The 22963-nt window shown below is 44.6% G+C and overlaps 4 protein-coding genes across 4 annotated transcripts in view; 1 reads left to right on the plus strand and 3 right to left on the minus strand.

Moving 5' to 3' along the window:
* Positions 1-1488, minus strand: part of LOC131891243 (uncharacterized) — a gene marked incomplete in the record, with an annotated part of 4179 nt that extends 2691 nt beyond the window's left edge. The window contains 6 exon segments of the mRNA XM_059240768.1: positions 65-106; positions 188-540; positions 641-891; positions 965-1071; positions 1156-1250; positions 1322-1488. Of these exon segments, the coding sequence (XP_059096751.1) occupies positions 65-106; positions 188-540; positions 641-891; positions 965-1071; positions 1156-1250; positions 1322-1361 (888 nt within the window).
* A 584-nt stretch (positions 1489-2072) lies between these two features.
* LOC131891241 (uncharacterized) lies at positions 2073-18242 on the plus strand. The gene is made up of 6 exons (XM_059240766.1): positions 2073-3008; positions 8945-9145; positions 14138-14758; positions 15281-17224; positions 17303-17488; positions 17732-18242. Exons 2-6 carry the CDS (start codon positions 8970-8972, stop codon positions 17910-17912), a joined length of 3108 nt encoding a protein of 1035 aa, XP_059096749.1. The 5' UTR covers positions 2073-3008; positions 8945-8969; the 3' UTR covers positions 17913-18242.
* LOC131891242 (alpha-aminoadipic semialdehyde synthase, mitochondrial-like) lies at positions 3010-9459 on the minus strand. The gene is made up of 11 exons (XM_059240767.1): positions 9157-9459; positions 7629-7775; positions 7421-7541; positions 7101-7320; positions 6356-6509; positions 5416-5858; positions 4545-5338; positions 4004-4465; positions 3667-3924; positions 3329-3543; positions 3010-3118 (listed from the first exon to the last, which is right to left on the minus strand). Exons 2-11 carry the CDS (start codon positions 7739-7741, stop codon positions 3070-3072), a joined length of 2829 nt encoding a protein of 942 aa, XP_059096750.1. The 5' UTR covers positions 7742-7775; positions 9157-9459; the 3' UTR covers positions 3010-3069.
* A 1622-nt stretch (positions 18243-19864) lies between the features above and the next one.
* Positions 19865-20329, minus strand: LOC131891327 (nuclear hormone receptor family member nhr-111-like). The gene has a single exon (XM_059240854.1). The coding sequence runs from the start codon at positions 20327-20329 to the stop codon at positions 19865-19867; it is 465 nt and encodes a 154-aa protein (XP_059096837.1).
* Between the last annotated feature and the right edge of the window lie 2634 nt (positions 20330-22963).

Below are 22963 nucleotides of genomic sequence, written 5' to 3' on the forward strand. Positions count from 1 at the left end.
ATTTGGCCGGGAGTGTGGCCCCTGTGCAAATCGTGTGATACACACGATCCGTCTCGCCAAAATGTCTCTCCACCGCCAACAGCTCATCGATTTCATCCCATTCGTCCTGAAATGGTCATTTTTAGGATCCATGATACCTACTGCTTTCTTACTCAAGGATGTTCATGATTGATCATCATGTGCTTACTTGAGCCAGTCTAACTGGCATGGTCTGAAAGCGGGATCTCTTGGTCAACGGGTGAATGTCGTTAAAAGATTTGCGGCGGTCCGCATCTTTGTCGATTGAGGAATCCGAGTCTTTGGCTCTCATTTTAACCGATTGGCACAGATCTGGTTCCGATTGTTGCCGGTCAGTGGCATTTTCGGCTATATTTTCTGACCCGTTTTGACCATTGGATTCTAATTGAGCTTCAAGAGATTTCTGCCGGACAACACCATCATCACATCCTTGGGGATGCGTTCCATTTAAGGTGGAGGTCTCCGCTTTTGTTTCCAATTGCTCAAGATGCTGAAATGCCGGGTCATCCAATGGAGGGCAACCTGGAATGATGGGATAATACATAACCGAACAACCAATCCCAAAAATAGGTATGACTCAGTTCAGCCAGCCAAAAGACAGTCCAGCACGTTTCAAGCTCACCCAAGGATTTGGCCTTTCGCTGCCGTTCCATTTTGGCAATGATGCGCTTGTCGTCGAACTCCCTCAAGCGAATGCTCGTGTCCACACCCCAATAGACCCGGAGGACCCCTTCTAAAACCATTCTGGAATTGACTTCCCGATGGACCAGCTCCATTTTCCCCCCTCCAGAATCGGGTCTCCGTGAATTAAAGGCATTGTACTCACGGATATTTCGCATCAAATCCTTTTGCTCGCGAATGAAGCTTTTGGATCTACATTCAGATAAGAAACACAACATTTTCGTGTATAGAGAGAGAGGAATAAAATCGTGATCAATTTATTTACCTTTGACCAAAACTCTGATGAGATTCCACAGTAGAGCCGTGACCGAAAAGTTTGGGTCCGAACAGTGCTGAGTAGCATGGAATATCACAATACGGAGTGCCTTTATGCTAAGAAAATTGAAGAAAGAAGACACTTTTGTGTTGTACATACGTACTGACCATGAGAATGCTCTTTGTGTGAAACCAGATTACCTCGGAGTGTTGGCCAATCTTTAGAATTTTTCCACATTCTTCGCATTTCAAGCACCAGGGATGCCAATCCACTCCCAAAGACTGTCTTCGTTCAGCTGGAAAGAAACGGCAAACATTTGATGAATACAATGCCTCCATAGAGCACAAGGTTGCCGGATGATCCCACCAAAGAACACGGGTTTTCCACACTTGTGACAAGTCCACATTGCGAGCGATATCGCACTTGGAATATTCGAGGTGGAATGATCGTCAAAGATGAAAGTTCAACAATATCAACAACATGCTAGTAGTAGTAGTAGTAGTAGCAGGAGACTCTCCTTATTCCCCATCATCATCATCGTCATCAAGTGCCTCCTCTTCCACTAGTCCAACTTTTGTACCTAGGTGGGGTAGTTGGAGTAGCTGTCAAGAGAAGTGTTCTCAGCAAGTTTGGCCAGATGCAGCGCAGCGCTCAGCAGCATCCGTCCACCAGTTCATGAAAAACTGCCCAATGTTGGCATGAATGTCTGGAATCGGCAGAGACTGCTACTTTTTCCACATTTCGTGAACCTTGACGTGCATCTATGTTAAACATATTGGTTCTAGCATGATCTTCACATCGAATGACCATTGAATGTGATCATGTCTGGTCACAAGGATGAGTCATCGTTGTGTTTACATAGGTTGGCGTTGGCTGAGGTCCTTGAGCAACTCCACAGGAACCTAGTGAAGTTTCAAGGCGCTAGAGGGCGCTTGGAGCACTCTCTAACTGAAAGGGACAATCATTATGATGAAACTGTTAATGTTATTGTATTGAATGTTGGAAAGAGACATGAATACTCGTCTTCTTCATGGTAGCACCGTTTTCTTACAGCCGCGCGCTTGAAGAGCAGATTCATCAGATCCATCAATGATGCTCTGATTGGTTGGCTAAACGATTCATGGAGAATCATACGAGGATTAGATCGACTTGAATGGGACAAGTTTGAGGACAAGTGGTCAACACTTGAAGTCGGCTTTTTCGGCAAAGAGTCTCTTGGGAGCACTTCAAAGCCAGTGGGATGCAAAATAGTACTTTTGCGGTTGGATTGCAAATGCTATTCATCTGTCTCTTCATATGCTGAACTCTTTTAAAGTAAGGAACAATATAAGCGCAATAAGGAGCGACTGAAGAATATCTAATCGAAGAAACATGCATTGGTTGCCGATGCTTTGGAGCCCCTTCTGCAACATGGACTTTCAACAACTAAAAAGGACTTCTTGACACGTACTGGGAAATTGTTGAACGTACATATCCTAACTAATACCCCAATCATTTGACTTCAACACAAGCCGACAACTGTCTAAATCGTCAAATGCACCTGGATGTGGTCATTTCCAAGGCTCGGTTTAAGATCCCTCTCGTACATACGAAGATGTGTACATACGAGTAGGACGAGTGGATTCCAGAGACGCCGCCAGAATGTACCGTTCGAACATCAGTTGGAGCAACAAAAAGAAATCCGTCTTGTGGAAGGTGGGATGGCGCTAAAAGTAAAAATCTCGTCCCTCTTCAGGCCAGTTGAGATCAGTGATCAAGTGGCCAAAGACAACCATACAACGAAGAAGAACTTCTGCTAACACGAATTTCCAGAGAGATTTGAAAGTTGTTTTCCCCCCTTTTTTCTTTTTTCGTCAGTTCCTTCCTTCGCTTGTTTTTATCTACTGTCTGACGAAAAACAATAATGCTCAACTTCACGAGTCAACAACATCTCTGATCAGTTGGTTAGTTCCTCCACTTCTTGATCGAGATTTTTGTCGTGCCAAATTCGGACATTGTCGTGTATAATGCAGTGAAGTTTGAAGTGCATTTTTGTTCTTAACAGATAACTAGGGTAAGTTGGAATCGTGTTTTTATTACATAGTTGACGTGTGGAAAATTTCAGTGCATATGGTTTACAAGAAATGGCTCTTTTCCGTGGCCTTCAGTCCTTCGCTTTCCAATCTGAAAGGAGTGCAAGTTCACGAAATTAGACACCTTGATAGACATCGAAAAGAAGTAAAGCAATTGTGGGTAGAATTGTGGGAGATCCGAAAAAACAGTTGTAAATGCCATTACTTTTTTGTATTAACCAACAAAAAGGTTAATGCAGACCGCAAAAGGGTGCACGTTTTTGATTCATTTTTTAAACTCGCCATTGAGAAGCTGGCTTACCGCATGAGAATTGGCTTGTAGATGTCTTGTGAGAAAGGCAGGACCATGCCACGCTTCTGGATCTCCTTGTCCAGAACCATTTTGGTGGCAATGGCACATGGGTAGCCCACGCACTTGGCCATGGCCGAGTAGCCGTTGACCGGATCGGACGACCCATAGGACACAAAGTTGATGCCACGCAATTCCCGTCGTTTGTCCGGCCATTGGATTTGAACCTGAGAACATTTGGCGAGTGAACATATTAGTGGTCACGTTTAATCCTGGCCAACTCAAAATTCAGCTCATTTCTTCGGGCTAACATTGCTCCTAATCATGATCGTCGAAAAAACGCCCCTTACCTCGTGTCTCATGAGAAGCATGTCTCTTTCGCCTTCTCCAAAGGCCAAGATGCCTGCCAAATGGTTGCTGAGCGTGTTCAAAGGGGATCCTCGTTTCTCCACCTCCTCATTGGAGGTCAATCCCAAAGCCACCAAAGCATTGGTGCGTTTCTCAGAGCCCACACGCTCATTGAGGGCCTCTAAGACGTTTCCGTAGAAGGCGTCTTGTTCCATGTTCAACAATTGACACATGAGCTCCTTCCAAGTGATGTCTGAGCCCTAAAACAAGACCAAAAAAATCCGCTCAGTTCCTGGTCAACCATGAAGATTAGTAGACATTCAGATATCATGAGCTCACGTGTTCATGGAGACTCGGATGAGGATCGGGGGAGAGGAGTCCCAAGCGAACCAGACCCTTGACGGCGTCCGTGTAGCCTTTGTATCTGAGCGTGCCACGAATGATGGTGTCGGCATCCGAGATGCCGTACAACTTCTTATAGATGGTCGAATCGCGATTGGGATAGCCCTCCAAGTTGAAACCAGGGAGGAAGTCCATGGGTCGGACCGAATCCAAAAGACCGCCATTGGGATCAACGGTGACCACCTTATCGTTCTCCAAGTACTTGGCCCCTGCCAGCATATTCATCAATGCCCCTCGAGGGCTCCAAGAGAACTTGTACCCCAACGCGTTGTCCGACACCTCGGGGGCGGGCAAACCTCCACAGTATGAGATGAATTTCTCCACCTTGCCACCAGCAGTGGCCACCTCATCAAAGCATTGCATTGCCAGGAAATGGTCGATACCGGGATCGGCACCAACCTGAAAGGAGCAATAGGCATGATGTGCGCACAATGAAACACCCAAGTGATGGATTATGACAACAGAAATGTGACCATACCTCATTGACGACCGTGATACCAGCCTCTTCACAAGCACCGTGCATCGACCTCATTTGATCGGAGCAATAGCTGGCAGTGACCAAGTCGCGCTTTTGACTGATGCAGCTCTCCGCAATTTTGGGGTGCAACGGCCAGGGAAGCAAGGAAATCACACAATCATGCCCTTGAATCAGATCGTTGAGGGTGTCCGGCCTTTCCTCAATGTTCAACAGAACGGGGTCAGTTCGCTCGAACCGAGAGGCCAACTTGTTGGCCTCGGCCTTCAAGTCCGACGCCACCGTGATCCCAATGGACTTGTCCCGGGTGAGGTACTCAATGACCGGAGCTGAGACGTAGCCAGCACCCAGGACTAGAACCTTGCGATCGCAACCACTGAAGTCGCCCTTGATAGTGGGCTCATTGGCCTCTCTCAGCTCTTGGATGTACTCAAAGTTCTTGGTCAGCTTGCCGTTGGACGTGATCACGGCGTTGGACACGATAGAGCCCAGCTTGTTTTGCTCGTGGTCTCCAAACTCCTGGGTAGCGTCGCTCCCCAAAATGGCGTTCACATGGGGTAGGAGGAGGTCGCCAAAGAAGTCGGTGGCCTCCCTGGGCAATTGGGTGGGCATATTGTCAATCGAGCAAATGAGCACCCCGGGGCCCTTGAAGGTCTTTTTATCCTTGTTCCGATCCGCGTCATAGAGACAGAAGGGCTCGTCGATGGTGGTGCACTCATTCATGAACTCAATCGAACCATCTGGATCAGCTGAGATGTCGCAAATCGCCAAGAGCCTATGAGGCAGAGCAGGGGCGCCTGCGAACATCACATGTCACGATATGGGATTCTTTACTTTTTCAATCACGATTCAGCCAAACGGTCAATTCTCTCACCTTTGCTTTGCGCCAGCCAGTTCTTTGAGTTGACGGGGGTCAATAGAGCCTTGGCATCCGGGATCGTGAGCAACCTGGGCGTTTCAGGCGACCAATAGATGCCGTTCACAATGCAAGAGGCATAAGGAGCGAACTTCTTGGAGAAGTTGGAAATGTAGCGCTCGGGGAACTCGTCAAATTCCTGAGCGTCGAATCCCCCGCCGTGTTTCCTCTCAAATTGGTCTGATCGACGAACCTCGCATGCGTAGATCTTCCGCTTGTCACCTTTCTCGGCCACTTGAGCCAGAACATTGGGAGGGACATACTCATGGGGGAGTTGTTGGAAGATCTCTTGAGCTCCTTGGGAGACGTTGCCGGATCCGGTGAAAACGAACGTCATGGGACCAATGGAGTCCGGCATGAGTCCAAGGGAAATCTCGTAGCCAGCATCACGAATGCCCTGTCTGAATTATTCAACAAGATGCATGCTCAGCGTCTTAATCTTGCACCCAAAAATTGCATCATGGATGGAGGCCTACGTAAATCAGTACTATTGAGGGCCGAAAAACATCATTGTTGTATTGATGGACAATGGGTGGCAAGGAGTCGAAGATATTTTCAGGCATTAGATTCTGAGTCATTATCCGACGTTCGGGCCTATTGGCAAAGTGAGGTGAGTGATTTATGCATTACATGCCAAACCAAAAGGCCCTGATATTAGCGTTTAAGGGCAACACTGTTTGAATTAATTTTAAAGAATTACAAGTCCCTCAGGTGGGCCAAATCAGGGTTGGCAAAAGAAGAATCCATTATTGCAAATCTGATAGACATTTAGTTCCGAGATATTGGAGACGTTTCTCAGGGAGTAACTCTTTTGACATGCACTGTCTTGTATTTTCATTTTCAACGCAACATGGCATTCAGCAATTGAAAGCCCCTCCGCGCTTGAGCTCAAATTTACCTGGCGTGGTGAGAATTTCGGTAATTATGTGCTGGACCAATGTGCATGAAAGGAGTGTGATGGCCCAGGGCCAGCATTCGCAATCCTAATCCGTTCAAGATGTCGATCATTCCGGCAATTCCGGCAAACTTTCCAAAGGCCACCACTCGTTGTCCTGTAAAGATTGTGTCGTCAATAATTGCCAATTGAGCAACCACAAATAATATTCATTCAATGGGAGACATTTTCTTCTTATAAAGCTGATTCAAAATAGGAAATTCAACACGAAGACCTCTAGTTGCCTCTGGATTGCCTTTGGACTGCCTTTTGAATTCATGTTGTCTTGTTCAGTAAAAAGTCATCGGACGTCTTCGCATTGCTCCGCAAACTTGATGGGATGAAAATGTAGTCCTACGTACTCCTCCCCTAAGATCTATTGACCATGTTGATTTTCTCCAAGTCTAATTTTCCTATACTAATTCATAAAAATATGACACCCATCGAAAACGGTATTGTTGCATTTTGGGGTCGACTCTTCTGTTCTGTTGAATTGAAGAAGGATGGGCTCGGTACATGGGTCCATTTTTTGTTGAGTCCCGAAAACCAGTCCCAGAGAGTGTATTCTTATTGTCCTCAACTAGTTTTCGTAAACAATTCAGTCCATTTCAAAATAACGTTGTTATTATGATTCTAACACAAAGGGCAATCAATCTTCCTTACGTCTCCATCAGTGAAGATGATGAGAAATTAAGTATTTTCATTTCACCTGTTTCATCACACATGCGCTCATAGTCCACGAGCCTGACATTCTTATCCAGGCACGCGTCCAAAAGATCCATGTTGTCCGGTTGAGCTTTGATTGTGTGCGAGAAGAAGCAGAACGTCTTGTTGGACATGAGAGAATCCACAGGCACTTGTTTCACGCCGAACACCACGCTGGCCTCCGAGATGTCCTCTTGAATCACGGCTCCAGCGCTCCGATACGACTAGTATTGGACAAGATTAAGCCGTTGAAAGAGTTGTCTTGTTAGTATACATTATACATCATATAATCAAGACCCATTGAAATCGCCGAATACTACGCACCTGAGTGGGATAAGCTCTGCGATTCGAAGGCTGGACAATGACCTTCACGCCCTCCTTGTAGAGCTTCCGCACATGATGCGGGGCCAAAGGAGCTCGTCTCTCCCACACCGATTGGTCCTCCCTGAATTCAGCCAGGGAAAGGAGGTTGTTGAAAAGGCACCACAACGTACATATAACTGATTGATTGATGTTCTGAAATCAAACTCACCTCCGAATGGCCATTACTTTGAGGCCTGACGAGGCCGATGCATGACCCCGTGAGGAATGGACCAGGGACTGGCGAGAGCTCTGCAGGAGCGTCTTCACGCCTTTTCCAAGCATGGTTCCAGTAGCTCAGAGATAGGTAGGTAGGTACCTTAAACGAAGAGTGAGTGGCGTTCATCAGTCTGGTCGTCCAAATCATTCTATTTTCGGCATCAAAATCAATTGCTCCAAGCATCAGTCTTTTAACCAGGCAATTTAGGATTGTTTCACTCCAAATAAACCCACGATATCTTTAGTGAAAAATATCCCTCTCGACCTCAGGGTTCATTTCTAGTATAACACTAGCCTTAGCATACGTACCTGAATCTAATTTCATCTTAAAATTGTCAATCCTGACCTATACCACCAATTAGTGCTGGGGCGAGCCCTAACTCGAGCCAGAGTGTACTCGAGCAATTCTTTTACTCAATTTTGGAGTAATTGGGGGGACTCGAGTCTTTTAGAAAGGACGCGCGTCTGGAATCATCAAAAAAGATACTATTTCGCTCTTAGAATTTTGCAAGACGAGGGTTTTTGTTCGACCTTACTATATGGTTTTAAAAAGACTCGAGTCCAGACTCGATGAGACCGGCAAAAAGTCAAAAAATCAGAGGTCCCGTACGAGCCCGACCTTTGCCGGACTCACCCCAGCACTACCAGCACTACCAGCAAAACCTTACATCTCGGAGTGAAACAACTGAGTAAAAACTCCCTCTACTAAAATTCAAATTCAAAATAAGTAATTGAAACCTAACTCATATCCCACAAACAAAGTCAATCTGTGATGGCAATAACTCGTCGATTTTACCCAAAGCTTCATTGATCAGTAGTACCACGTGGATTCCGATCACCTAACCTAACCTTACATTTGGGTTTGGAGGAAACTGGTGTGGGGTCTTGGCACGTCTCTTATTGGTTAAGTTAGGTTAGTTGATATGTCAAGAGTATCTTTCTACTTTCAACGCCAGCAAATATAAAGTCTCGGTACATCAGTTCAGTTCCAAGGTACTTGAAAACCGGTTGAAAGTATCTTGCCAGTGTGCTCAGCTTGATATCCTTAAAAAAGCATAAAACGAAGGGTCCTCAAAGTAAAAAACAACTTTCTTCGCCCTTAACCGAACTGAACCCGCCCCAAAGCTAGCCAGAAGCCCCTCCAATACTGTTCCCAACCATCCTTGTCTTCACTAGTATGCTTATACCGGTACACTTGAAACCAGTAACTCTCTGGAGAAACCTGTCCCCTGATCTAATTGGTCTCTTCTTGTCTCCTACTATATACAGATATGTCCTAAGGGAATCACGCACGATGTTGATCCCGAGGTTGCTGAGCTTTGTTTGGGCTTCCTTGAGCTTGGGCTTGTGCCCCACGATGGCCTTGAAGGTTCAGCCCCACCTCCAGTTTGTCCCGGCCAGTTTGGGGGACTTTCCCGAGTGTCACATCTACGGACGCACCTACTGTCTGGACATCCCCGGATATCCCATGTAAGTCTTACCTTGACCAGGATGATGAATTGATGGCCAATGAGATTGACAGCGGAGATGCTGCTGCTTCTGATGATGGTGGTGGTGGTAGAGGTGGTAATAACGATAGTAGTAGTTATGATAATAATAATAATGATAATAATAACGATAATACTGATCGATGATATGATGGTTGGGCGAGTGTGACGGGTCGGGGTTGGTTGGTCGACTGGCTGAGTCCAGCAAAGTCTCAAGGGGGAATTTGTGTGTTTGTTAATTGGGCACAGATGGACCTGTTTGGCAAGAGCGAAAGAGAGATGAAGGAAGGGTCCATGGGTCGTCGGTCAAGGGAAATCCAGTTTATCCTGCTCTCTCTATCTTTCTGTTTTTTTTGTGTCCCCCAGAAACGCGAGGAATGAGGAGGATTGTCATTCCAGTATGTTCGCATGTGTCTTAGATTATGAGCAATCTAAATAAAACCGCCTGATCGCATTGATTCTTCGAGGGGTGTCTTCCAATCGTGTTTTTGACCAGGGTTCCTGGCCACAACATTATTTCATAACTTTGGCGTCTTTCTATCGTTTGTATTTTGTATAGCAACGATCGAAAGGTCAATACTTATAAACGCTCCTACAGCGTAGCCCTGAATTGGTGTTCCCTCTTTTTCCAGCCATTGTCTTTTTCGTTTTTCGTCTGTCGTCTTAATGAAATGAAATAATAGACAGCAGGGCCAGAAAGAACATGAGAAATATGGCACAAAGTTATTTTTGCAAGAGAAACTGCCTTCATCAACACTAGGCTTTCAATCAGGTTCCATGAGGAAAGAGTCCCTTTCACTCACCTGGACTTTACCGTTTAAACGGGAGCAGAGCGTCGTCCTTGCATCTGTCATTAGCAATTTGAACTGATATCCGGCTGTCCGGTATTTGGGTCGTTACTAACACTTGCAGACGTTATATTTTCCTTGCGACGATAGTGATTTGATCTTTTACGCCGACTTGCTTACCGCTACTGGGAATGGGATCTCCAGCACTTCAGGACAAAAAAAGTATTTTTTTTCCTAGCTTTTTGTATTCATCGCTTGGTTTGGCTTTGTATCTTTGCTATGATAGTATCGATACGTCCAATGAAACTACAATCGATGTTGGGTTAATTATATTTGACTGCTAAATAGTGGAAACAATTACTCCTTAAGTATGGACCAATCATAACTGGTTTTGAAATTGATTTCACACTGAGTGATAAGTGAGACACTACAGTAGTAAATGGTGCGCTACAATCGGACAAGCATGCTCATTTAGGTAGGGGAATGCGAACAAAGAGTAAAAATGAATAATATACCGAGGACAGTATTCGGGTAGTAGTAGAGGCCTTTCATTGTTTCATTGAGCGGAGATGGCGCCCTCTACTTCGTCCAGGTGCGACAAACAAACGTAAAAGCGAGAGGATGCGCTCGAAGATGACAAACTTCATCAAAAGATCATTAAATGAACAATGTATCACCCAAGCACTAGGATTCAATGAATAAGCCACCAACTCTTCTGGGACACGTTTCAAATCCTCTATGGGTAAAATATCGAACAACTATGATAAGTACAAAAGTATGAATTAGACAAGCAGTTGTACACCACATGTTTGGGAACACACCAACACTTTTGCAATCATCATTTCCAACCTAATGGTTTTAGGACAAGCACAGCTTCACAAGCTTTTGGTGACTGACTTGAAAATCATCACTCTTGCTTAACCTTCTTTTAGCATTTTAGCAACAATTTAATGAAAAAAGATGATGATGAAAAGTCACTGGTGTATGCTACAAGTACACAATATAAAGCTTTCTGTTTCTCCCTATTTGGATGTCAAAAGAGCTTGCAATTTTACCCTTATGGGAACTGAAAAGTCTCTCAGAAGGGTGGATGATGTATTTACGGTGTTTGGATAGATGAGCAATAATTTGTTCAGCGAAAAATACCTTGTTAAAGTCAGGCATTTTAGAGCGTATTCTTGTGTTTCTACGTTTGTTTGTTCCCAATAAGTAGAGGGAGCGGAGATTGGAGAGGACGATAAAGGATCCGACTCCAAGCAGCTTTAGTTCTAGAGCAAGTTTCAAACTATAGCAAAATCTTTTGCGGCCGGCCACAATGGCAGCTTGCTTGTTGGTAGGGTTGGTTAGCGAGATGGCGAGTCGCAGAAGGGGTAGTTAATATGTTTTCACTTAACGTAAACAAATTGGGATTTGGCCTCACGTCGTGGATCCTAGTGTTGCTGATGTTATGGTGGTGGTCAAGGAGGTCGGTGAGAACACTAGTTGACCTCAGTGAGGTCCCGCTCACAATTTCCAATTTGAATTTGTGGGTTTGTAAGCCCGCTCAACCACCAAGGCAGCTACTCTCCTCTATGAAATTGTGCATTCCAACATCAGCAATAAGAGGAGAGTGTACGGATGCTTTGTGGATTTCTCCAAAGCATTCGACAGGGTGGACCGAACGCGGTTATTCCTCAAACTCCAACTGTGGGGAGTTCCGCGTTCAATCTGTGTCCTGCTGTCCAACATCTATGCGGGACTCAGATGCTCCATTCGTTCTGGTGAGGACCTATCCCCCTGCTACTTCACTTCCATTGGCCTTCCGCAGGGGGATCCACTATCGCCAATTCTTTTCAATCTCTATGTATCTGACCTGCCCGAAGCCCTCACACACCAAGGCCCCTCCATCAACCATTTTACTATTCAATATATTCAATATGCAGACGACCTGGTTCTCTTGGCTAATTCAGCCGTGGAATTGCAAAATGCCATCAATGCACTCCACGGTTATTGCCAAGAGAACGGCCTTCAAGTCAACACCATCAAGACGAAGGCCATGGTTTTCCATAAAGGTCGTCTGCCTCCCACCTCCTTCCATATTAACAATAGTCCGATTGAAATCGTCAATAGTTTTAACTATGTCGGTTTCACCTTCTCCACCCAACTCTCATTCACCAATCACCTCAAATCCACAATAACTAAGGCCAGGGCCAGGATCGGATACATATGCAATAGACTTCCCATGAAGAATCTTCCCCTCCCAATAGTCCTTCAACTCTTCCGGATCTACGTCACCCCAATTTTTCTCTACGGCCTACACCTTTGGCTTCCCAACTCCGCCCAATCCGCCCTCAAATCCGCCGATGCCACCTACACCAAGTTCCTCAAGCGATACCTCTGCGTGCCCCAATATGCCAACAATGCATGGACACATTTTCTATGTGAAACCGAGCCCCTTACCATCGGGCTGGCAAGGTTAGTGTCCAACAGTGTTGGGAACCTGACCTTTCCGGAGGTGATGTCCGGACACAAGTTGTCCTTCCCGGTCAAGGACTTAATAGCACCTTATTGTCCTTGGCCCGACATCCCTTCGGAGTATTGGCGCTCACGTACCTTTGTCCGGCTCCCGACTCAATGCCATCAACGACGGGAGCTGACAAAAGATCTGTTCAATCTGACCCACCCACTCTACTGCAATAACCAAGACTTTCATCATTTACCTCTCCCCACCTGTATATGTTCTATCTGCAATTTCCCTCTTCACTTTTTTCATGTGGACTGAACCAATCCTAGTCAAACTCATTGTCATACCACACTCTAGTCAACTATTTTATCAGTCTTGACCATTTTATTCTTTTATTAATCGACTTTTGTATATGATATTTATACATACAGTTTTATACAGTTTTACAATCTGACATGACCAAGAGTCGCAATAAAGTTATTTATTTATTTGGTTAAGCGATTTGTGACATGTTTTTTTAAGGGACAAGACACCACTTTTGTACTCGACAATCATAAGGCTTTTTTTTATCAAAAAATATTTATCAAAGGTTGATGCATTTAGGACAAACCGTTAAATGAACAATTGCGTTCCCTGTAGCGGCTCAAAAAGTCCGCAAAGAAAAAAATAATAATAATAAAAAAGTTTTTGGATTATGTACGTGCAAGCTTTTGGTGATCTAAGGCTATTCATTTTTTTACTTCGTGATGATAAAAAAAGCAAATTTGTTGATTTTGCGTTCTATTGAAGCAATGATCGAAAACGATCGTCAAAACTAGTCACTAAAGCGTGTCTACTTTGGAGATACGTTTGCCCGACTTGATCCATTCATTGCACGTCAAACGAAGCTATGATCGATCAAACCCTATCCTACGGTTTAGCCAAAGTTGATGCCTTTGTCTCCGTGTAAACCTCTCAAAATGTGGACTGTAACGTAATAAAACAATAAGAACCGCAGATCTCCTCAATTCAATGTTGGTCATTTTTTATATTATTAACTTGTGAAGTGGTTCGTTTCAAAGCTATGCGTTATGGTGTCAAAAGCTTATGAAGCTGACCATGAGCAGGTGGAAAATTGAAATTTCATGTAGTGTTTACCACATAATTTTGGACACATCTCTTGAGTTTCCTAAGCATTGTTTTGGTTTCATATCAATTCATTAGGTTTTGGAGTCGTATGAAGTGCTCACTTTGCATACGGTGAAGATTTAGGGAAATAAGATTTTGTTTTGCTTCCGCTCCCAGTCCACATCTCTAGTAGAAGTCCGTTATAAGTCGTAAGATAAAGTTGGTCTTGTCAACACCATTGACTATGCACATTGCAAATCCAAGTGTGCGATCGTGAAAGAGGAGCGATAAGCTCAGCATTCAATGTTATTTACTATGAGGGGGCAAACGTGATAATTCTTTCAGACTGTCGGAGTTTTCTTCCATATGGTCTTTCGGATAATCTCGCGGGATTTCTTCCCAGTCCTGGAGATCAAGAGATGATTTCCCTCGGAACAGCCACATGATCTCTAAGGTTCTAGCTTTGTATTTGTGCATTAAGCTCCATCCAGGACTATTTAATGAATCATGAACTTCTGGAAAAAGGAACTTCCAGAAGTCCGCGAATGAATTCATCCTTCTCGCGTCCTCTGACTTCAAACCGTTGGCACTAAATCCACGAATTATCAAGCCTTAAATCCATTTTCCTAATTTTCAGGGACCTCATCGAGTATCTCCTGCGTCACAACATGTTCAACCTGACCACCGTATTCTTAAATGAGGGTGATCCAAGTCATGAGGCCGTCGATTTGGCAGAATTGCTGCAGAGGGCTGATGTTGAACGTATTGATCGTGTGGAAGAGAACACTTCCTACTCAACTACCCGTCGTCACCAAGTTACAACCACCGCCATCACGCTCCCAAAAACCACGGCTGCTACAACAACAACAACAACAACAACAACAACAACTACTACTACTACTACTACTACTACTCTATCTTCAACCACCGAGAAATCTGCTGCGGTTCAATCACCAATGGATGTTCGCACCATTGAGAAAAGTGACGACAGTATCCAGGATTATGCAGATTATTACTATGACCATCCAAGCCCCTTGGACACTTTCGACGGTGGAAGCGGCGAAGATGCCGATGAGATTGGCAAAGACAACGATGGTCTGTCATTGATCTCCCATCAACGGCTGAAATTGAACTCGCTCAAGGAACGAGTGGAGAATCTCATCTACCGGCAGATGGATAAGAGCGCAGAGCCTGAGCCTCAGGAGATTGAGGAAACACCAGACAACAACAACATCAACAGCAACCGAAAGTGGAGAAAGTAAGCGAACACTCAATGAAACCATATGGTGCAATGAATCAGCAATGCCATGTTATCACGATTCTGATTGCCGTTTCCTTCACAACATGAGGAGTTTTTATGATTGTTACCGTCCTTTTGATCCTTAAAAAAGTATGCAAAGACTCAAGGGGGCAGTTCAAGTAAAGTATTGCATGTATGATAGTTGCCCACGAACCGGTTCATGGCATGAATAATCCTGAATCAAGGACGGCAGGCTTAAAGACTGTCACGTATAGGTATTTTGGCTCATTGGTTTCGCTTCAGCTCTTGAAAAACGTCAAGCCCACTAATGAGTAGACACGTTCAAAAATGATGTCAACTTGGCCTTAGCAAGAGGAGCATTTTCCAGCCGGCTCGTCAAGAGTCAGAAATGATCTCCTAATTCATTTTATTCCTAAAAGCTCACGTTCTTTGCTTTGCGCGGTCAATGACGCTCCAATACAATTGCACAGTCAATTTCAAAAACGGCAATAACCCATACAAAGTACGTGTGTATTTCAGGAACCCAGACCTCCTTGCTTCTAAGAGCTCCACATATTATCAAAACTATCTGGCCAAAAAGGTCCAGCGCGAATTGGAGAACTTGAATACCCCAAACCACCAGGACCAGCAAGTGCCCGTCTCAAGAAATCCTGGGTCCCAGCAGACCTTATTTCGCACTGGAGGCCACGAAGAATCCGCTCTGTCTCTCGAGGATTTAGACGTGAATGCCCTGTTTGGAAATGGAGATAAACTGGACTCTCAAATCACACCAAGAGAGATACATGCCAAAGACGACGATTCATCGGAACTGCGCGAGAGTGTCATGAACCAAATCCTCGATGTGGATCAGATAGAGTTTGGATCTCGGACAGTGCCTTTAAGTGAGCCTGCTTATTCCGACGAAAATGCTGCCATTGATTACGGTCTAGACTATGGAGATGTTTCTGCCGGAGACGATGTCCGCTTGACCGAGTTTCTCTTCCGGCCGAACGTGAGCAGTAATAGCGACCAAAGAGCTATCACTGCCACCGTCATAGAAATTAGAAGCTCTGTTAGCGATAGCTCGGAACTGCAGTCTGCTTTAGATGCTCTAGAGTCCCGAGAGGAATCCTACCATCTAGATGAAAGCCTGGAGGATCCATTGCAAGATATAGAAGACGTCGTTCCCAATGCCAATCGTCGGATCGATGTGGGAGAGGTGGATTTCCAAGACCCAGATATCCGATACACTTCTTCGGACCGAATCCGCCTTCATTTGCCTCAGCACGAACCAAGATCAGGCAAGACACAAATTAAACCGCGGGTAATGATCAGAAAACCGTTAAATGCTCGCCAACCCGTTTTTCACCAACAAGGTCAATACCCTCAAGAACCTAGGCAAACTGTTCAGAAGCCTCACGAGACCAAGAGACCCAGATATCGTAGGCCCACTACCAGAACTAATGTCAAAGATCGGGCAGAGAAGGCAAACCCTGCGCCGGTATTGAGACAAAGAGTACCCTTGCAATCCTTAGTCTCCAGCAACCCCACTCCCCTTCCTCAGATTTTAATTCCCGATGTTCCCCCATCCAATTCAAATGTACCGCAAAAGCAATCGCATGATCCACCAACAAGAATAGTGTATCAAGATTTCAACTCTCCTACCTCGTCTCCGCCTAATTTCCCGGTTCTTTCACTGACGAGCTTGCCTCCGGATTTCTTTGAGCTAAAGCCAATGCGATCTGCTTCCAATCTTATGCCCCTGAGAGGAGTACCAACGGGAAGCAATCTCAATGCCACTACAGCAAATACTCCCATTGAAACCACCACGGACAGCCCCACCACAATTGGTCCTCCAAGCTCGTCAGTTGTAAACCCCTTCCTTCGTAAGGTGAAAACTACCGGACAACCCCATTTTGAGGGGGTGAATGAAGCGCCAGAGACAGTGTCCACCGTTTCCTCGGCACCTAAAGAAACTACTTTGAGGCCAGCACGACCCCACCTGCCGCCTCATGTCCTCCAATTGGGGTTACTGTCCAGAAAGCCAGACTTCAATTCACCACTCGAGTCACAAGGCAGAGTGAGGGTTCCCAGCAGAGCACGCCCTACCCCTTATCAGCCCAATTTCAGTGACCAGTTGCCAGCCAACCGCCGTAATGATGATGAGGCTAGTGAACCCCCATTCAAAGGACCTTTCAACGTCCGAGAACCACCCCAACTGGGAGTGCGACCATTCGACCCAAGGGATGAAAATCGTAGAGTGCCACAAACTACCTACGACCCCAATCTGGACGAGGCTGTTTACGTCACTGAGCCCTCAGTTAGATCCCAGCCTCCTTCCACTAACTTGGGGACACGTCGCAAATATGCAGCAGCAAGACCTCGCAGACCTAGACCCAGGGTGGCAGGAAAACGGTTGCCAAAACCGTATTCAGGGCCCTTCGCTTGGATTGTACAGGCTTTTGCCCCGGCTCGAACTCCAAGGTAGTACAAACTTCCATGTGGTGGATATTCGTATTTTCCGTGCCATTGTTTTAGAAACACCTCAAACGGTTCTTCCAGGGTCGCCCAAGCCCGACGTGAGGGTCGCTCTCGAAAGCTTGAGACCGCCAAGAAACGCGCCACTTGTCCAACCCGAAAGCTATTCATCCGACCGCGCGTGGCGTTCAGCGTTAAAGGTCAATGGATGTACATTGTGAACCTTCCGCGAGGTCCAGCGCATCAACGGATTCTCTCGGAAGAATGTTTGTAAGGGGCCTTTTATTTCACCTAGCCAATCCAACTTTACCCTTGGTAGCACGGAGCACAAGTGATTCGCATTGAGACTGAATAAGTTCCTGTGGAGTTGCACATGATTCTTTTAGGGGAACTCTTCAGAGGTTTCGTTTTAACAGTGAAGGCGTTGCGTCACACACTTGCAACGAAATGAAATATTGGAACTCATTGAGTTATAGAGTAAAGACGGTATTCTCCATTTTTTTTCTCCAACAGGACTGATCATTGTCAAGGTGGTTGCGCCAAGGAAAGAAGCCATAGAAATGAATCCTTGTGCGAATTGCAATTCGTCCAAAAGAGACTGGTTGCTCTGGCTGTGGATGGGAAACGGCTGATCTCCGAATTGTTTTGGATTCCGTCTACTTGCAAATGTCAGACCTCCGAAATTCAATGGTGACAAGTATTTATCATCTTTTTTGCCAGCCGAGCTTTGCAACTATTAGTATTCATATAATTAATTATAAATGTAGCCTATTGTTTCAAACCATCGTGTATTTCGTCATTTCAAACTCATGCCAGCTATCATCATTTTAACACGTCCGTAGATAATGCTCCCGTCCAAAGGTACAGTGTAGTAGTATGGTAGGAATAACTTACGTCCTTTTAGTTTTTGTACGTTCACTTTTGAGGGTGCTTTCTTGACAGTTTGACCCGCTACAATCGAAAATGATAAAGATAAAACAACCGCTAGAACTTCTTTGACGAACATAGTAAATTACAACACCAGTTCTTCCACGAAAAGTGGGACGCGTAATTTGGCAAATGTGTGCAACATGGCATCATGCGCTCTTTCCAGGTGACTTGTCACATCCCAACAATCATCGAAATGGACTTCCTTAACCTTCAAGGGCTTCCCACCTGAAAGGCAGTCAAAACAAGGGCACATGGAACACCTCGGACTTCAAATGAGCGCCTGTTATAGTCACGTCAGACCAGTTTGAGGATGTTATTGATCCCCTCAGCCAAGTGGTCAATTTGGCCCAGGTGCTCCTGTAAAGGGACCTTCTGGCAAGTTTGAGACAAAATGCTCTCAAATCTGTGGGCCAATCGTCCGGCTGACGTCCTGGCCAAGGTATCATGGCAAGCAGCGGGTTGGAACATGGCAAACAAGAGTACTAGAAGGAATGAGCTCCAATCTTTGATCAAATGAACCAAGCTTTGTTTGCCCTTTCCAATAAGCTCAAGCGTCTCTTCTTTGTCTTCCATGTCCACGTACTGTAACACTTGTGATAGGGAGTAATACTTTGGCGTTATCGAAGCGAGCACGCAATTCTCTTTTTGTAGGGTTTGTTTGTCTTCATGTCCCATAATAATGGATAATTGTGCTTGTCCCGAGCTCATTTGATCAAACCAGAAATTGACTACACCAAAAGCTGACAGACTACCCCGAAGAATGAGGAACCTTTTATCGTTTTCACTCAACTCCCGGAATTCGGGAAAGTATTCAAAGATCCTCCAGAAGCGCTCTTGGAAGCGTTTCGAAGAGCTCTCCATGAAACCAGCAGAAAATGGCACGCTCAACCCAAACATTACGATCTCCTTGAGGATGGACGATCCAAGATTGACCCCCCGCCATTCGTTACCAACATCACAAAGCATGCTGCAAATCTGAGCTTGATGATCCAGAGTGAACGGTTTACTGCTGAACCGACTTATTTCCGAGCTATTCCAATCTAGATTTTCGAGAAAAGTCGAAAACTCTTTGAGAGTATCCAAAAAGCTCAAGAATTCGGTCACATTCCACTTGAGACACTGAACCAAAGGTAGCACGTCCAAGAGTGTGTTGAGGACCCTGGTCGAATCCTGCAATTGCGTGTTTGAAGAGACAGGGGCTTGACTTTGTACATTCAGCAAACAACTGAAGTCAATCACACACTGCCATTGCTGCGTGAACTCGTACTCGTTAACCTTGTGAATCCTCGTGCGGAACTTTGGATCGCTTGTCCACGAACTAATGGATCTCTGGACTAGATCATCAAGGTCCAATTGCATTTCTGAGTCTCCTGTCTGTCCCAGTAAAAGCCAATGTTGGGGCGTAGAAGCTTGAGAGGCAAGGGCTTTGGCCAATGCCAGTGCTGAAAACATGGCTCCATTCTCTCGAGCCAACACGGCCTGATCATTTTTGACTAAGGAGCCAAAACCAGTGGAAGTAGTGGCCCAATTTATGACAACATCCTGAATGCCATTCAAATGTGACTTGATGGCCCGTTTAGATAGACGCGAGTCCAATGAGCTTGAGGTATTTAAAGCGGTGGCCATCTCGGGGCTGACTATAGACAAATTGGAGAGGTTCTCTTTCCAGGTGAAGAGCATTCGGACCAGTTCAGATCGGATCCGCACTTCTGTCTGTTACTCGTCACTCTCCATGGGTTTGCCACTGTTTTCGAACTCATTGTGGATCCATGCGGGAGGAGCGCTGTGCTCCGGAACAATGGATGCGGATTGAGAAGCGACATTCTTGACAGGCTCTGCTCCTGATTGCTCTGAATCCAGTCGTTTCTTACTCTTGACGTTCCGAAACCGCGATCTCTTGGCTTGCTCATCCATCACCAAATTCGGATCCATGCCCGCCTTATAGCAGCGCTCCAATCGGCATTTGCGGCAATTCTTCCGACTCTTTGGGATCATGGCACAATTGCCGGATTTGGAGCATTCCAAGCTCTCCACTTTGGTTTGAACGGTTCTCCGGAAGAATGCACGACAGCTCAAACAGGTGGGCACGCCGTAATTCAGATGATAATTCTCGGAGACCGTGGCGCAAATCTGACAAATTTTGCTTCGCTTGGCCTCGAAACCAACGGTGGATTGATCCATAATGGAAAAGGTTGCTTTTTGCATGCGAGGCCTTTGAGATGGCTGGGGCTTTCAATAAAATACTTGATAAATACGTCAACACTCTCATTCATGGAGAGTACAGAAGTTGTGTAACTTGATCACTTGTTACCTGGACCAGTTCCCTGTGGCCTAACAGTTTGTTTTACATCCATCATCACGCGTACACTTGCCACGTCTACGTAGGTACGAAACAGGTAGACAATAATTGTATTTGTAACCATTTAAAATCAAACCAACTGTCATTGATAAATGATTCATGCAAGATGATTTATTAAGAAATGAAATATTGCGGACGATTTGGACCGATATAGTGCTTTATACAAATCCTCAAATCCTGAGAAGTGACCCAAGAGCCTCAAAAGTCTATCGAAAATCAAAAAATGGTTCAAAAATGGCTTACAAGTCTTTTGCATACCTAGTTTGACCTTTAAGCATCCGTTACAAAAATGAAGGTGCATTCCTCTATTATGTTTTTTTGGGGTTTGTTTTTCTAATCCCCTCAGGGAATGTAATCCCCAGTGCCATTACAATGAGGACTTATAATTCGTCTGTCTATTATTTTTTAATCTTTATATAATATTTAGTCGACTAACGAATTTGAGTTGGCAGACCAAGCTAGTCTTTGAACGTGTTTTACGTTACTCTGCAGCAAATTGGCAACTTTGGCTAAAAAATGATCAAACTTCAAAATCTGTTTAAATGCCCAAGCTAAAAGCTGCCCATGTTATAGTAAGAGTTATTTCAATAGGCAGAAATCCATCAAGTATGGTGTCTCTTCAAAAGTCAGTAGTCCCTTTTCGGGCCAAGGAACGGATTTTCGGCGATGCGCATCTGCACCTCTCGCCATTTGTGACCTACGATCTGTATCTCAGGGTGACGTCATTCGGCCGAAACCCTTTCTCAATGTCATGACTCATGACCATATCTGGAAGCAGAGCCCTCTGATTCAGTGCAGAATAAACTACAGTCTGTGAATAAACACACCAACGAGTATAAAAAAGCTGCATAAAAAAATCACTTCAGATTTGAACGAACGAAATGCAATTGATCCAAAGAGAAAGTTGCGATTAGAGTCACCATGATGATGACGTCAGAAGGCACGGTAAGATATAAAAAAAACATCGCAAAACCTAGACTCTGGACCTTTTGTGTTACATGTTTTTTAATGGGACTTGGGTTTTATTTGTTAAACAATGCTACATTTGACAATGGGTAGGTCCAATTATGTCCTTGAATTTTCAACCCTAATCATCTACAAGGCAGTAATAATGAAATCACTGCAATTAGTTACTTTTTTGAAAAAGGGAACAACATTCCCATCTCATTTTATGATAGAGTGGCCTTCAATTTTTCGTTTCTCTATTCACTGCTGAGAAAAATCACAATTTTTGGACGGTCTCAAAAGAAACTGCCATTTCCTTGCTCTTCTTAATCCGTTGTGACCTGAATGGGTAAGACCAGGGCTAAAATTTGGAGTAAAGAAGCACAGAAGATTTGCTGCTTTGCTTTTCCGCCATGATTTTTGGGTCCATTGCTATCAACCGTGGACAATTGTTACTCGACACTAGGAAAATATTCACGCATTTTAGGTGTGAAATGCTTGAAATCTATTTAATCCAGAGAAAGATAAAACATCTAATACTTCTGCACCATAAGTATTTAAAAGGAGGCTAAATGACTTGAAAATAACTGAAATTTTGAATTGATTGCTCTCAAATAGGTTAAAGAGCTTTAAGAAAGCTTCAAATAAGAGCAAAAGAAATCAATCTCAATTCAAGAAATCCGTTTCCTTAAGGCAGTATTACACCTTGGTGCCCAGCCTCAATCCTGAGGGCTTTCCATTAAATAAGTTGATGGTTGGCCTGCAGTTAATACCACGTTCAGACTAGAGACCCTAGTCTTGTATCACCCGTTTACCTCAACTTCACTTGGACAGCTGGAAAACTTGAACAATAGGAAAACAATCCTAATAGAAAGGAATTCTTCAAGCTACAGCTTAAAACTAGCCATGTTTCTCCCTATAATTTCGAATGTCTATGGCGAGGGAATTTGCCTGGCTTGGAGAGCGTGACCATGATTTTTTCAACTTCTGGTCGGGAGGCTGAGTTCAATGGTTTCTAAACTTTCTGATATACTATTAGGGTACATTTGGCGGCGTCAAATATGTCTAGTGTTACGACGACCATGCCTCAAGTTATGTGTAGTCTTTTTACCCAGTCATTAGATTGATGTTTGTTACAACTTGGTTTTGGGTGGGTAGATTTTGAAGCTCACAACCGTCAGAACGGACATTTCCCCTCATTTCAAGACATTTCAGCGTCATCAAAATGACTGTACTCCTATTGAAAGGAAGTTTTTTATCTACAAAGTATGCCAGCTTTTTTAATGAAACTCACGTGATGCCAAATATAAAAAACAGGCACACCAAAAGAGGAAAAACGAGCACCAAAGTTTTTGGTTAGCACACCAATAAATAAACTGGCACACACATAGATAAAAAAGTACACCAACAAAAGCGAGCACACCAACAACACATTTTGGCACTCCAAACTATATTTTGGCGCACCAATTATTTCCACTTTAGAGCTCATCTTCTTGTGCATCCAATAACCA

This window comes from Tigriopus californicus, chromosome 12, assembly GCF_007210705.1.
Source record: "Tigriopus californicus strain San Diego chromosome 12, Tcal_SD_v2.1, whole genome shotgun sequence".
NCBI lineage: Eukaryota > Metazoa > Arthropoda > Copepoda > Harpacticoida > Harpacticidae > Tigriopus > Tigriopus californicus.

Bases quoted from the DNA above. Each gene is read 5' to 3' on its own strand.
- LOC131891242 (XM_059240767.1), bottom strand. From the start codon at position 7,741: ATGCTTGGAAAAGGCGTGAAGACGCTCCTGCAGAGCTCTCGCCAGTCC. The intron at 4,466-4,544 runs GTATGGTCACAT...TGCTCCTTTCAG, and splicing joins GTATCACGGTCGTCAATGAG to GTTGGTGCCGATCCCGGTAT. The intron at 3,925-4,003 runs GTGAGCTCATGA...GTCTTGTTTTAG, and splicing joins ATCCGAGTCTCCATGAACAC to GGCTCAGACATCACTTGGAA.
- LOC131891241 (XM_059240766.1), top strand. From the start codon at position 8,970: ATGTTGATCCCGAGGTTGCTGAGCTTTGTTTGGGCTTCCTTGAGCTTG. The intron at 14,759-15,280 runs GTAAGCGAACAC...TGTGTATTTCAG, and splicing joins AGCAACCGAAAGTGGAGAAA to GAACCCAGACCTCCTTGCTT. The intron at 17,489-17,731 runs GTAAGGGGCCTT...TTTCTCCAACAG, and splicing joins ATTCTCTCGGAAGAATGTTT to GACTGATCATTGTCAAGGTG.
- LOC131891327 (XM_059240854.1), bottom strand. From the start codon at position 20,329: ATGGATCAATCCACCGTTGGTTTCGAGGCCAAGCGAAGCAAAATTTGT.